This window comes from Ictidomys tridecemlineatus, unplaced genomic scaffold (genome assembly GCF_052094955.1).
Source record: "Ictidomys tridecemlineatus isolate mIctTri1 unplaced genomic scaffold, mIctTri1.hap1 Scaffold_398, whole genome shotgun sequence".
Classification (NCBI taxonomy): domain Eukaryota; kingdom Metazoa; phylum Chordata; class Mammalia; order Rodentia; family Sciuridae; genus Ictidomys; species Ictidomys tridecemlineatus.
This window is the reverse complement of record NW_027522592.1, coordinates 83,629-99,004: the sequence shown is the minus strand read 5'-3', so window position 1 is coordinate 99,004 and position 15,376 is coordinate 83,629. Positions and strand designations below refer to the sequence as shown.

At 50.6% G+C, this 15,376-nt stretch overlaps 1 protein-coding gene across 6 annotated transcripts in view; it reads left to right on the top strand.

Moving 5' to 3' along the window:
* Nucleotides 1-12,589, top strand: part of LOC144373442 (uncharacterized) — a 33,670-nt gene extending 21,081 nt beyond the window's left edge. For all 6 annotated transcript variants that reach the window (XM_078036518.1, XM_078036517.1, XM_078036514.1 and 3 more), the window contains 9 exons: nucleotides 480-667; nucleotides 1,634-1,839; nucleotides 2,076-2,281; nucleotides 3,355-3,469; nucleotides 4,839-4,954; nucleotides 5,121-5,351; nucleotides 6,434-6,548; nucleotides 8,851-8,951; nucleotides 9,118-12,589. In XM_078036518.1, the coding sequence (XP_077892644.1) occupies nucleotides 480-667; nucleotides 1,634-1,839; nucleotides 2,076-2,281; nucleotides 3,355-3,469; nucleotides 4,839-4,954; nucleotides 5,121-5,351; nucleotides 6,434-6,548; nucleotides 8,851-8,951; nucleotides 9,118-9,345 (1,506 nt within the window). In that variant the 3' untranslated portion in view covers nucleotides 9,346-12,589. The remainder of the gene's footprint in view (nucleotides 1-479; nucleotides 668-1,633; nucleotides 1,840-2,075; nucleotides 2,282-3,354; nucleotides 3,470-4,838; nucleotides 4,955-5,120; nucleotides 5,352-6,433; nucleotides 6,549-8,850; nucleotides 8,952-9,117) is intronic.
* Nucleotides 12,590-15,376: the final 2,787 nt, after the last annotated feature.

Genomic DNA, 15,376 nt, shown 5'->3' with positions numbered 1-15,376 from the left:
TGCCTTGACAATGGATCAAACAGAACATGGAACCCTGGTATCCAGGCACCCACTTAACTGACCAAGCCATCCGAGCTCATTTGGTTGGAGAAACTGGAGTGAGAAGGATGTTCTCCTGTGGTTGCAAACAATGCCGAGCCTCAGGCTCCCAGGAATCTCAGGGGGGCCAACTAGCCCTTTTGTGGATGCACTGGGTGAGGCTTCATCTTAGACGCCAGAGCCTCTGGCGATTGTCGCAGAGGAGCTCAAGAGTAACAGTGAGTAGCACAGGGCAGGTGAGCCCAGCAGGCCCTCTAGTCTGATCCCTGATGAATGGCCCAGGACTCCTATTCTGACTGTGTGTGTGTGGGTGTGTGTGGGTGTGTGTTTGTACTGATGGGAACTGTCCCATTGTGCTTTGACTCTAGTGTATTGGCACAAGTCATTTTTCTGTTTGTCACCATTTCCATTTTAAACCAACATTCTTGGTCCCAACCCAGGATGAAAATGATGAGAACACGGAGGAGCCCTTCAGGGTACAGAGCCTTGAACCTTACAGGCAGGACCAGCTTAGGAATGAGCTCCTGCCTGTCATTTTTGGGAGGAACCTACATTTCAGCGGCAACATGGGGTTAATCTCCTGGGATTCCATCCCCACCCATCAGGTGCTGGATCTCTTGTTCCCAAGGTAAGCACCAGACCACCAAGCCCAAGTGTGTAGCCCCCTCATGCCTGGGTCTTGGGGCTGCCATGTACCTCTCAGGGACCCAAAGGTTTGTGATACCTAATGAGATAGAGGACCACACTCATAGTGGAATGTCAGTCCTGAATGGGACGAGTCCTGGAGGTGCCTGCCACAGCCTTGCAAGGGGAGTGAACTCCGCTCTCAGGCAGAGAAACCATCCTGACTCCAGCTGATCCACAGAGGTCCGTGGAGCAGTCCCCACACACTGGGCACCACAGCTCAATGGTGTGCACTGAGCTCATTCCCAGGTGGACTCAGCGAGGCCAGGTGGTCTTTCTGGTGTGATATTGGCTTTGTGAAGAACGTAGATCTGTGCCAGAGGCGTCTCAAAACTCAGGCCTTGGGAAAAGCACTTTTGGGTTAATAAAGACATGTTAATTTCCATAGTGGGACAGAGCATCCTAGCTGGGACATAGCTGGACAGGGGCTTTGGACATGGCGGCTCCCACACCCAGAGATATGTGGGAATCAGCAGTTTGGGCTCATTCACTGATGAACATGGAGAAAGCACCCACTGTGTGAAGACACGTTTCCAGTCACATTTCATAATTCATTGAAAAATAGGGTGCAAATGACTGCCATTGTGTCCCTTTTCATGGGGGTCAGCCTCAAACCGCAGGTGCCATGAGTACATATCCTACATGTGACTGCATCCCTGACTCCATGGGGCATAAGTGCACGTTGTCCTCTTCAGTGACTATGGTGGACCCCTGGACCAACTTCAACATGGAATGGGCTTGGGGTCAAGAGGGTGGGCTCCTGTTTCCAGAATAGGGACCTGCAAGGTGATTTGACTTGGGAAGGCTGAGGAAAGACTGCTCTCCCCAGTGTAGGGTCAGAGGTTTTCTCTGGAGGCCGTGGTGAAGGCAAGGCCAGGGTTTTGCTGACTCCACACCTTCCTCCCCACAGTGCCTCACCTTCCTTCCTGGGGACCTGGGTGAACCTCTACTCCGAGGCTTCCCATCAGCCTCCAGGCTTTCTGAGTCTGCAGCAGCTGCTATCCATGTGGCTCCTGCTGGGAGGCTTGAACCTGGAACACCAAGCACACCACCTCCTGGCCGCAATTGAAGATGGCAAATCAAGCCAGGCAAAGCCTGAGAGCCAGGCGGACTGTGGTGAGTACCTAAGGGTATATGAGGAAAGGTCCGACTGTTGTCCCACTGCAGGGAGTCTGTATGCCTGGTGTTGGGCTGGAAATTAGGACAAGCCTTTGTCCATTCAGGAAGTGACCCCAGTCTGCAAAGAGGTCCTGTGTGGGCCAAGGGCCTGAGTTCTTCCTGGCAGCAGAGGTATTGTCTGTCTGTGGGAAGGTCAGGGCAAGGCAGTCATGTTGGCATCTTTTCTCCTCTAGCTACAAGCTCAGTTCCTGTCACGGCTCCTCAGCCAACCCCAGAGCCAGAGCCTTCTCCCAGGGAAGGGGCAGAGCCGGAGTCCAGGACATCAGGGGTCTCTACTTGGTCCTCCCCAAGGCCCCAATATAACAAGCGGATGAGAGGCAGGTGCCTCATTCACGTCTACCTGGAAAAGGAAAGGACAACACAGTATAGGAGCATCCTGGTGAGTCTTCGAGCAGGGGAGTCTCCTGGGAGCCCACAGTGGGGAAGACCGAGTCCACAGCAAACACTTTGGACTAGGCCTGTCTTCTTGAACTGGAGCTTCTGGAAGGTCAGGAAGGAGAGCAGAAAGTGAGGAAGAGAGAGGCGGGAGAGCAGCAGCATGCCAGGTCTGGGTGCGAGTGGGCCTGCGTGTTTTGGGATGTGCAGGTCAGAAGTGCAGGAGTGAGTGCTGGGTTCAGAGGAGGTCAGAGAAATATCGAGGGTACAGGCCATCCTCTACTGACCTTGGTATTGAGGAGGAGTATATTGAACCGTGGAGGTTGAAGCACAGGAGTTGGCAGTCATTTTCTTGTGTGTGGGAGGGGATATGTTGCTGGTTGAAGGGAAGGGAGCCATTGTAGAATGATTAGGGTGGGTAGGTGTGGGTCACAGAGAACTGGGGGCCTTGGAGGGGCCCATTAGTGTCCTAGTTTGCATGTATGTGAATAGAGATTTAGCGGCTCTCTCTGCAGAATTTTCCTGGGTGTGTAGTATCCATCATGAGACTCTGGTGTCCACCTCCAGGGGAGCTATGTTGAACCACTGCACCTGCTGGGTCCGAACCTCCTGACACCCTAGCAAGCACTGACACTCTCGAGCCCAGCAGCTTCCATGCCTATCATTAAAGAGTCCTAGTGTGTGTTGTGCCCTGGCTGTCAGGACCAAAGCACCTAGGGTTTGTGCCTGGTCCACACAAAAATGCAGCTGCATCCCAGACCAGAGCAGGGATATGGAAGTGCACTGGACCATTCCTCCCATCTTGATGGGACTAGAGTGTGTCTGTACAAAGTCTTTTGGTCCTTATTCCCTTGTCCCTGTAGGGCATAGCAGGTTGAAGCAAACTCTTGTACCAAGATTGGACTAGAGGCTCATAGGAAGACCCCCACATGATCACATGAAGGCCTCAGGTAGCAGGGTATCAAGATGGTGCCCTTGTGTTGAGAGCTCACTTGTCTCTGATTGTCCTTGAGCACTGTCCTCTGGGTAGCTACTCCCAAATTCCCTCTCTGATGAGCTTTCTCCAACCCTGCTCAGGTGACCTGCCAGGACAGGGCTCCAGTCATCATCCGCAGGGCCTTAGATGCACACTTGCTCCAGCAGGAGGACCCAGAAAACTACGAGCTTCTGCAAATTCTCTCGAACCATCAGAGTAAGTGGAACCATCAGAGGGTAGGGAGCAGTGAGTCACAGTGGGCTCACGATAACTGGGAGCCAGAACACAGTGTGCATTGACCCAGTGCCCAGGATGAGTATGGTGGGACTTGTGCATAAAACAAAGTGTAATGATGGGGCATAAATCTGCAGGTTCTTCATGTTCCCCAGGGGCTGTGGACCTGCCTATCATGTGTTCTTTCCTTGGCCTGAGGAGGCATTGCAAAGCTATTATCCACAAGGGGCCAAGAAGAGAGGCTTCTTTGTCTTGTGTCAAAGAAGACAGACAACCACAGGGTGCCTACTTTGGTGGCCTTTCCTGACCTAGATGAGTACATGAGAAAAGCAGTTCAATGAAGAATCATTTCTGGCTTCCAATCTTTCTATTCATTGCAAACTGAGTTTACTTAGGACCAGAGGCCATTTCTAGAGAGAAGAGTGTGGTAGAATAGAACCCTTCACAGCTTGTAAACTCTTCTTGGAGAGAGAGAGAGAGAGAGAGAGAGAGAGAGAGAGAGAGAGAGAGAGAGAGAGAGAGAGAGAGAGAGAGAGAGAAAGAAGAAGAAGAAAGAGGAGGAGGAGGACGAGGAGGAGGAGGACAAGGATGAGGAGGACGAGGAGAAGGAGGACATGGAGGAGGAGAAGGAGAAGTAGAAAAATGAAAATAAGTTGAAGGAGGAGACCATGAATAAGAAGGTCAAGATGACTTTAAGAAGAAGCATGAGGAGAAGATGAAGAAGAACAAGAACAAGAAGGAGAAACACAAGCCGAACAAGAAGTATAACAATAAATTGATTAAAAATGTGAATGAGAATTAGACTCATGAGGAGAAAATGCAGAAGTGGGGAACTCAAGAGAAATATATATCTCTGGATGGCACAGCCCTGCTGTGGACATCCTCCACCTACGCTCAACACACCTCCAAACCATACCCCTCCAATTAGTGTAGCCCTGTATGAGTGGATGAATCCACTGGCAAGGTGGAGGCACCCACCATCAAGTGCTTTTCCATAAACCGACCTGTGATCATTGCTGCAGTGGGGAGAAAAATTTGAACACATGAGTCTTTGGGGACCAATCCAGATACAAACTCTAGCTGTTTGTCTTTGGTGGGTCCAACGTGAACTAAGAAGGTCTGGGGTACAAGGGGCTATTTCCTTGAAAGGTGTTCCTGTAGGGGACCTCCTGTGCATAGAGGGTCCTCAGGGAGGAATCAGTGGGGAGTCTTTGGTGCAACAGTAGCTGGATTCGGGGGCTCTCAGGTCTGTGTGTGAGACCTGAGCTGGCAGAGGCTCTCAGTTGTGGGGGATGTTGGGTAGTGTATTACTTGAGTGTCACCTACCACGCCTCTGCCCCTGCCTCTCCAGAGCTGAGGATCCCTGCTGATGGAAACGTATATTACGCCCTGGATGGCAGAGTGGATTATAACTTTCTTCTTCAGGAAACAGCTGCCAGCAAGTTGTTTAAAGTCAAGCCAAAGGAGGTAAACAGCCACCTTCTTCAGTCTTTACTCCTGGTTCCACTCCACATCTTCCAAGGGGACAAGAACCTCAGGTTCTGGATGGATGTTTTAGAATGCCCACAGAGCCAACTGCCAGGCTGGGTGGGGTGCAGGTGCTGGGCTTTGCTGATGTTGTCATCCCCCACAGTTCTTGGAGCCTTCTGTGGCAGTGGCATCCAGGATCCCAGCAGCTGTGAGCAGCAGCTCTGCGGTGGCTGCAGGACCATTGCCCCAGGCCACCCAAACCAATGAGTGGTGCATGAGAAAAGTCACCAGTAGCAGCTCCTCACTGCTTCACTCCAGCGACCAGGTGGAAGACAGCCGCTTTGTCCACGTCCTCCTAGAGGGACAGAGCCTGAGGGAGACAAAGCGCATCCTGGTAAGCCCGACAGCAGGGCTGCCTCCTGGGTGTCCCCACAGTGGAAGGCAGGAGACACAGCTAACCCTGGGGCTGTGGTGGGAAATTAAGAAGAGAGAGGTCAGTCTTAAGGGCTTGACCTGAGTGGGGAGAGCCTCAGCATGCCCAGCTGCAGCGGTGAGTGGGCCTGTGTATTGTGGGTTTGGCAGGCCAGAAGTGCAGACGGAAGTGCTGTGGACAGATGAAGGCAGAGATATGTCCAGGGTGCAGGCTGCAGTGCCTAGAACTTGGTATTCTCAATGAGTGAGGTTGGAGCAGCGGAGCTGGCAGTGACTTGTCACATGTGTAGGAGGGGGTGTGTTCCTGGTGGCAGGGAAGAGAACCTCCTTAGCATGACTAGGTGTGAAAATTTGGGGTCGGGATCACCTGGGGGGTCATGCCAAACTTCGGAATGTCAGTCTTTGCATGTATGTAAATACGGAGCTAAAGGGGTTCTTGGCAGAATTTCTATGGATGTGCAGTAGACACGCTAATGCTGCAGGTGTCCAGCTGCAGAGGAGACATGTTCAGTGACTGCCAGTGCTGAGTCAAGTACATCATTAGAACCAGACCCGCACCGAGCTTCCAGAGCCCAGGGCCTCTCCAGGCTATCATGAAGCACTCAAGTGCACACTCTTGTATCTGAGTCTGTTTTGTGTAGTGGCAGTCAGGACCAAAATTTTCAGTGCATCTGCCTCTTCCACCCACAAAGGCAGCCTGCATCCCAGAGCACACTTGGTGCGCAGATCCCTGGCCCATTGCTGTCATCTCAGTGAGATGAGAGTGTGTCTGTGCATAGGCAGTTTGGTCCTTTGACCTGAGTGGAATGTGGCTCCCCAGGGGGAGGGGAGATGGCAGGTACAGGCAGATATTTGTACCAGGATTGTTCTAGTAGCACGTTGCAAGAACCCAGGTGGTATATGGAGGCCACACTCAGGTAGCAGGATAACAAGATTGTGCCCTTGTATATGTAGCTAACATTTCTCCTGAATGTTTGACCACAGTCTTCTGGGTAGCTCCTCTAAAAGCCATTCTCTGATGACATTTGTCCCACCCTGATCTAGGTGACGTGTCAGGAGAGGGTGACAAGCTTCATCCGCAGGGCCTTGGACCAAAATTTGTTGCAGCATGAGGATGTGGACAACTTTGAGCTGCTGAGAATGATGTCTCTGCATGACAGTAAGTAGGACAATCAGACAGTGGGGAGACATGATCCACAGTGGGCTCAGGATAACTCACAGCCAAGAGAAAGTGGGCCTTGGCCCTAAAATAGCCAGAGTGTGGTGGGCCTGGTGCAGGAAACCAAGTGCAGTGATGGGCGTGTCCAGTGTGGACGAGTTCAATGAGGCCCCAGGCGGCTGCTGGACCTCTCTAAATGTGTTCTCCCCTGGACCTGGTCTGGCAATGCAAAGCTAATATCGATGAGGGCAAGGCAGAGAGAGGCTCAGTCTATCATCAGTTTGGTTTATGGCTCACTGATAAGGATGCCTTCAAATGAAGAGGAGCAGAGCATGGGTCCTGATTGGATCAGCATTGCTATGGACAGAAGCCGCACAGGTCCCAATCCATGGCCAGGATATGAGAAGTCCTGCCTACTCAAGAATGTCAGGATTGCAGCAACTGGGAACAGGACTCAGTGAAGAGGAAGTCAAGGCCAGGGGACAGCCTGTTTGGGTTCTTTTTGGAACAATTCCAAGTCCTCTGTGCCTGGGTGCCCATCTCCTGAAGATATCAGAATGGCCAGGTTATTATTCCTTCCAGCAACAAAGAAGGGCATCTGAAGAACAGAGGCCACAATGCTGAGCTGTCCACAATGCCAGTGCTCTTTCCTTTCTTGTGAGCCCGACACTCCTAGCCTCCACCATCCCAGCCTGTCCACAGTAGAACCCACCATCTGTCGAGCACGTAAGTGAGTTTTCCCATTTTCACACACTGCCTCATTTGAGTTGGCTCTGTCTCACACATGAGGAAGACTGAGGTGCAAGGAGCTGGGCAAGGGGCAGTGTCTGCGAATCTCAGGGACTTGGGAGGCAGTGCAGGGGGAAGGGGATTTCCAAACAGCCTCAGAAACTTAGGGAGACCCTGTACCCAAGTCAAAAGGCCTGGGAATGGTCTCAGTGCTTAAGTGCCTCTGGCTTTATCCCTAGTAAAAAAATAAGCCAGTCAAAAGGAATTACCAAACCGAGAATCTACAAAGGTGATTTCAGAAACAGACTTTCAACCCAAGCATCAGTTGAGAGCAGGCTCCAGACCAGGGGAGGTTTGTGTGTAACAGACGTCAAAAGGGAGGACTACGGGGGGCCTGGAACCCACTAGGTGTGATGGCATCTATGCCTTATGGCAGGAGGGTGGCAGTGATGCTGGCCCTCTCCTAGAGTTTGGAAACCTTGTTTTCATTGGGGAAGCTTTATGGAGGTGGAATCTATTTTAGCAATCCTGGTCCAGATGAGGTGCTGACTACCACAGGTAGAAGCCTATCCAGAATGCGGTGTCTGTTATTCAGTCTTTCCTGACTGTGACAATGACAAAGAAAGGAAGTCACTTGTCTTTGGTCTTGGTTTCACTCCTGGCCATTGATTGAGAACTGATTTCATCTTGGACTACTGAACAGAGGCTGCATCTGGGCAGAAGAGTGTGATAGATTTGAACTCCTCAGGACGCCCCACCATTGCCAGAGAAAGAAGGAGAAGGAGGAGGAGGAGAAAGAGACACTCCTGAGTGGGGAGAGGATCACACGATAAAGAGCAGGAGGCAGAAGAAGAAAAAGAAGGAGGTGAACAGAAGGAAGGGTGGAGGGAGATACACAAGAAGAAGAACAAGAAGGAATCATGTAAGAACAGGAAAAAGACCCAGAAAGAACTACAAGAAGATGCAGGACAGAAAGAAGAGCCAGAAGTAGAACAAGAACCAGAATAAAAGTACCAAGCAGACAGCTCCTGATGAGAAACAAGGGGAAGGAGAGCGATCCTAGAAAACAATAGAGTTCTCCAGGGCACCACCCTGCTCAAGTCCTCCCATGTCCACGCCCAACACACCTCTGATGGATACCACCTCCCCTCCGTGTATTCATCCATGAGTGGATTCATCCAGGGCAAGGGGATGAATTCCCCCACCATCCAACGCTTCCCTGAATGCCCATGTGTGAGCATGGCTGCCCTGGGGAGAAAGGCCTAAGCACAGGAGCCTTTGCCAATCCTGATGCAGATCCTGGCAGTGTCCCTTTGGCAGATCCAACCTGCACTGAGAAGTTCTGGGCCCAAGGTGCTGTTTCCATTGCCAGGTGCTCTTTTGGTTTAGAATCCTGTACATCATCTTCTCCAGGGAAGAATCACTGAGGGAGTCTTTGGTGGCACTGTAGCTGGATAGGAGGGCTCTCAATTCTGGTGCAGGCTCGCCCTGGCGGAGACTCTCAGGGGTTGTGGGTGTTTTGTGGTCTAATCCTTGAGTGCCACCTAACAATTCTCTCCACTTTGCTCTGCAGAAATCAAGGTCCCTGACCACTCACTGATGTATCTGTCCATGAATCCACAAATCAAATATTATTTCATCGTGAGGAAACGCCGCGAGGTCAAGGGAAAGGAGGTAAACACCTACCTTATTCAAGCTGTACTTGTGCTGCCATTCCACTCCCACCTGGGGAAATGAGAAGCCTGAGCACCTGGACATATGTGCTAGAAGCCCATAGAGCCAACTGACAGGCTGGGGTGGCTTTCTGTTTCTGGGTTTGCTGATGTTCCATCCCCCACAGTTCTCAGAATCAACCTGCAAGTCCTCCAGGCCGCTTTCCCACAAGCAGGTGGGAGACACCTGCTTAATTCGTGTCCACTTAGAAACACAAAGTCCAAAGATGGCCAAGACTGTTTTGGTAAGCCTGGGAGCAGGGGTGTCCCCTGGTGCTTACACCTGGGTGGGGAGCAGACACTGGTCCAATACCATGAACTACTCATGCCCTCTTGAATTTGGAGCTTCTGGATGATCAGGAGGATAGATGGGAATCAAGAAGGAAGAGGTCAGTGTGAAGGGCTGGAGCTGAGATGAGGGAGAGCAGCAGCTTGTCCACCGCCATGTCTGAGGGAGTCTGTGTGTCAGGTGGCAGCATGCAGTCCAGAAGGGCAGAGGCAGGTATGGGTGACAGATGAGAACAGGCCAGGACCTAGGTTGCAGGTTCCTCTGTATGGGATGCTGGCCTCTATGGAGCAGGACACCAGTATGAGGTTCTGCATGTTCCTTGAACAAGGAGCTGAGAGGGTCTCTCTGCAGAGTCAGTATGGATGTGGAGCAAGCACACTAAATGTCCAGGTAACCCAATGTTTACCCTTGGCGGAACAGGTGCCCTCGTACACCCCAGCCAGCACTGAGCCTCTGGAGGCCAGGAGCTCTCATGGCTCTCTTTCGTCACTCCTGTGTGTGGTCACGTTCCTGGGTCTGATTTGGGCCCTGGCAATCCAGACCAAAGCCTCTAGGTTTTGTGCCTAGGCCATTCCCAATGCCGCCTGCATCCTCGGGCAGACCTAGGATCTTGGAGGCTATTGTCCCATTCCTCCCAACTTGTGGGATGAGATTGCATCTGTATGCAGGTAGTGGGGTCCTTTCACTTGGAGAGGAGTGCAGCTCCACAAAGAGCAATGGCAGGTCCAGGAAGTCCTATGTACAAGGATTGGGCTAGTAGCCTATGGGAAGAGCCCACGCGATGAGCAGGAGGTCAGCCTCAGGTAGTAGGGTCATGGATGTTGCCCTTGTATTTAGAGTGGAGGTGCCTCCAGAATGCCCCTGCCCACTGTCCTTGAGTAGTCACTTCAAGGCCCATTTCCTGAAGGCCTGTCTTCCATGCTGCTCCAGGTGACCTGCCACGATCGGGCTCCTGTCGTCATCCGCAGGGCCCTCGAGCTACACTTGCTTACTCAGGAGAAGCCGGAGGAATATGAGCTGGGCCAAATCATCTCTCACCGTCAGAGTAAGTGGGACAATCAGATGACAGAGAGCAAGGGTCAGGATGTGGACTCAGGTCGACTCTTAGCACCAAAGAGCATTCTCTGACCCCCAAGAACACTCTAACAGGGTGTGTTGGGCTCGTGCACAAAGCCAACTGCACTTCTGCTGGTGTAAGCTCTCCAGGTGTTTTGGTATACCCCAGTGGCTAGTGCGGCTCCCCACCAGGTGCCCTGCCCAGGACATGAAGACGCATGCAAAGCTGACATCATTGAGGAGTGAGGAGGAAAGCCTCTTTCCAGGAGCAGTATGGTTCTGTGGTCTGAGATAGGAGTGGTTTCAGAGGAACATGGGAATGCATGGGCTAAAGATGGAACTGGCATTTTGTGGACTGAAGCAGTAGGATTAAAAGCCTTCTGTGTGACCAGAAAACCACTGCCTGGGCAGAGCATTGCCAAGATTCTAGCAAGCAGTAACAGGATGAAATTGGGAAGAAAACACAGCCTGGGAGACAGCTTGAATCATCTGTTTTTGCATCAATTCCATGGTCTTCCGCACCTGAGTCCACTAGCCAAGGAGTGATCCCAATAGCCAGGTTATGATCCCTAACTAGAGTCAGATGAGGGCTTCCTGAGCACGTAGCCACAGAGCTCATCTGATAATAATGTCAGCGCTTTTTCATTGGTTGGTTGGTTGGCTTTTGTGAGCCAAACACCTCAGCAGCCATTATCCCAGCCTATGTACGCTGAAGACCACCATCCCAATGAGTTCTAGGATCACTTGTCTCCTATCTTAACCTTCTGTTAGGTTAGTAGAGTCTATGGAAGAGGAAGTCTGTCTGGGGCCTTGGTAGCCTAAGAAATTCATAGCAGAGATCCCCACATCCAACCCAGAAGGGATAGAGAACAGGCTCTAGGTTAGAGGAGGGCGAGAGGAAAGAGGTGTTCAGAGGAAGAAGAAGCTGGCTGTTGTATTCCCCCACTCGGGGTCATGGCACCACTGGGCCATACACCATGTCGGAGGGAAGCAGTCCCTTTGCTGGTCTTTGGAATCATTGTTCTCAGGAGGGCAGCATTTGGAATGTGGCCTCCATTCTCAGAAGCCTGGTTCACATGGAAGCAGGCTCCACCAACGCAGAAGCGTGGCTCTAATGTGGTATCCGTGCTGGTCAGCCTGTCCTCACCGTGGCCATACTTGAGAATCCTAGGCCTTTTCTCTGGGTTTCACAACTTTCTCTTTGGTTGTGCACTGAGGCTGTCCATAAAGCTCTAGTGTGTGGCAGTGGAGAGCTCCTCAGCCCTTGCCACAAAGGCATAGACTGGGAGAGAGAGAACAAGGCTGGGAGAGAGGGAGAGAGAGAAAGACGGAGAGGAGAAGGAGGACCTCTACTTGGAGAATGAGGATTCAGTGGAGCCAACAGGGACAAGGTACTGTTGCCCAGGGCGCACTCCTGTTTAGGTCTTCCTCCAAGCATGCTCCACCTTTCTTCCAGTCCCTCCCACCTCCCAGTAGTGTATTCATCTTGAATGAGAATTTCATGTTGACATCAGAGCACTCACCATCCAATGCTTCCTTCCAAACCCACCTGTGAAGATGGCTCATGTGGGGTCTGAATCTTCGGCACTTTTGTGGGAGATTTCAGATGCAAACCCTAGTGGTGTGCTTTGGCAGACGCAAGAGGACCTGGGATGTTTTGGAGTCCAAAGCCTTTGGTAGGAACAGACATTAGGTCTGTTGAAGTGCTCTGCCTAGTTCTTCCTCAGGGAGGACTGTGGAGGCTGTCTTGTTGGTATTGGTGCTGAATTGGAGAGCTCTCAGGTGTGTGGCTCAGTTCGTTTCTGGCACAGGCTCTCAGATGTTGGGGTGTCCCAGGGAGCACCTCCTGAGCCACCTTATTTTGTACACCCCTCTCTCCCCAGAGCTGAGGATTCCAGCGCAGGCCAACGTATTTTACGCAAAGAACCCTCACACGAAACCCAACTTCGTGCTGAGGAAAAGGAGCCTCTCCCAAAAGAATGATGAGTGGATCCAGCCTCAACCTCCCTCTCGTCCTGCAAAGAAGGCTCCAGCCCTCCTGAGGATGCTTGCAAAACCATTCTGCTGCTGTGTGCCTGGGCGGGGCTGAGGCAGCCCAGGAATATTTACATTGATTACTATTTGCTTCAAAGTTTGAATCTATAGTTTGCCATTGTCTTTGACCTTGTTTAGTAACACAGTTGTTACTCTATCCTGTATTTGTTGTTCCCATTAATATATTATTATTTTAAAATATATATGTTTTTGTTACCTGATCTACTGTGATGATTTGTTACCTGATCTACTGTGATGGTTTTTGATCCAAATTGTGCATTTGATGATAATGAATGCCATGCATTTAGGAACCTGTAGACTCTAGACAATGAATGAATGTCTACTGTTGCATGGACTGGTCTGCAGAGTCCTGTAGCATTTGAGCTTGTGTGAGGGCTTCATAGGGCTTGCAAAAAGTCCAGGTCAGATGGTCCTGCATGAAGCTTAGCTCCTAGTGGTCTCCTCTACAGCATAAGGGCCAAGGAGAAACCCACTTCCACACAGAAGATGGGAAGCTACCTTATGAAGGTGATCGTAGGTGTGGGACCCTCTTGCTAGGACCCTTTTTCTATTGGGCCAAAACTGTGCTCTGAATGTGATTGCTGAGAAGAGCTTGGAATTTCCTGATTGAAACAGTTCATGCAAGCTGCTTCCACTTGCAGGAACAAAGTGTGTTCTCGTTGAGCACTTTGGGGTGTCCCAGGTTGCACTAGAGTGTGTCAGAAGCACTTGTAATGATTGGCATTCACGGTTTCACATTGAAGCCTCTGTGCCATCTGTCAACCACTGATGGCTGCAAGTGGGTACCCTGCCTTTCAATGAGTTTTCTGAAAAAGTAGGAGTTTTGAAGAACTGATCTTCTCAGCATTCCCCTTGCCTCCCCAAGTTGGGTGATGTCAATTATACAGGCTTCCTTGGGAGCACACATTTTATATTGAGCTGGAATTGGACTCTGGATGCGATTGCTGAAAATAGCTGGGGAATGGGAGAATGGAAGCTGTTTGCTGCAAGCAGTTTCAATTTGCTTTGTTGATTAACTTTGTTGTAAGTGAGCACATGCTATTTTTTTTTTCCTGTGGACCTAGAAGAATTCAAAACTGCTTCTTACAGGTGACAGGCATGCTTACACATTGAAGCCTCTGTGCCATTGATAAAAAAAAAAACAGTTCACTCATGTGGGCACCTGCACTTCAAGTGAATGTTGTAAATGAGTGTGACAAATGGATGTCAGTGAGACTTTGGAGAACTGATCTTCTCAGCTGGTCCTCTTTTTCACTGCACGTTGGTGATGCTAGATTCAAGAGATCTCTTTCTGGCACCCTTTGTGTTTCATGCCTGAACTGTGCTCTGAAAGTTCTTGAGGAGAACAGCTTAGAAGTGCAGAAGTGAAGCTGTTTGTTGAAGCAGCTTCAAGTGGCACAAGCTAACTTGTTCTCAGTGAGCACATGGGGATTTTCCCTGGTTGAAGCAGTGTGAATGAGAATGGCTTCTCAGAGCTGGTAGGCATGTTTGCATTTGGCAAACTTTGCCATCTGTCACCCAGAGTTCCTTGCATGAAACCTACATTTCCAGTGTTTTCAGAAAGGTGTGATGAGTGGGTTTCCATGGAATTTTGTGGAATTGATCTTTTCAGGCAGTCCTCATTGCCTTCTCAAAATTGTTGATCCTGGTGCAAGGGCTCTCTTGTCAGCCAACATTGTATTTTGGGCCTGACCTCGGCTCTGAATGTACTTGCTGTACTTCCCATCTTTCCTCTCTCTGGTCCACTCCTCAGATCCCATCCTCCTTTCAATAGGGCCTCATCCAAGAAGCCTCCCCATGTGCCTCCCACTTGATTTCAACTTCTCCAGTGCACTTATTGTCTAAGCAGGGATTCCCAGGAGAGAGGGCTCTCCATTCTGCACACTGAAATTTCTCAGCAGGGAGGACTCCTCCATGCTTGGATGGCGGGGCTGCAATCACCTGGAAGGTGGAAATAGGAGGCTGGTGGTGTTCCTAGCCAGGATGCTGGTGATTGCAGTGCATTTAATCTATGGCCCTCAAGGAGGTTTATGCTGCAGATTTGTGTACTTCTGCATCTGTATGCACACAGTTCTTCATGTGGGGAAAAAAGCAATGTTCTCAAAGTTTGCTTTATATTATACTCAACTGGTAATTTACAAACCCCAGTGTCCCATCTTAGCCCAGAGCCATTCCATCAGCCCAGGGCCAGTGGGTGGTCCAGCGGTCAGTACTATGCACAGCTCCCAGGTGGCTCCAGTGTGTAGCTGAATTTGAGAGCCAGTGTACTGTAGGATTTGCTCTTGAGGTTAGAATTCATTGACTTCCTCTTATGTCATTTCACTGGTTCAGGATATTCCTTGTCTCATGGACTATTCTGTGAAATCTTCAAGTTAGCCATCTCTGGTCATTTCTTCCATTTGATGGCACCTGGTTCAACAGCTTGTTGTTGGGTGGGGTCGGTCATGGGCAGTCCTGGGTCACAGAGAGGGACAGGAAGACCCTAATGTGGAATGGTGGTGTAGAGAGTAAGGGTGGGGCCAGAGCCCACACTGTGGTTAGGGTAGGGAAGGGATCTGAAGAGACTACCTTGAAAGCGAGCTCTGGCTGCAGTTAACCAGGAATCAGGGCCTGGAAATGGAAGCCATGACAGGGCTTCTGACTAGAAAGGACACATCTTTCTGGGCTCAGTTGGAGGTCCATCGAGGCAGAGGAAAAGAGAGAGGATGCAGGAGAGGGGGATGGTCTAGATCACAGAGCCGCTCCGTCATCATATCTTAGAGAATGGATTTTTTTCTTCCAGTTGTTGGTAAATGCTAATTCCTTCACGTGTTACATTCACATCCACCTCGTCCATTGGAAAGGCTGCTCAACCACCACAGGCAGTGGTATCTTGGTGGATGTGTGCATTCTAAAAGGAGGTGAGGTTGGCGCCAATAGAGTGTGTGGGCGCTCAGGCATTGGCAAGCTTGCTTTGGAGAGTGAATCCTCTAAATGTTATTGGGCTG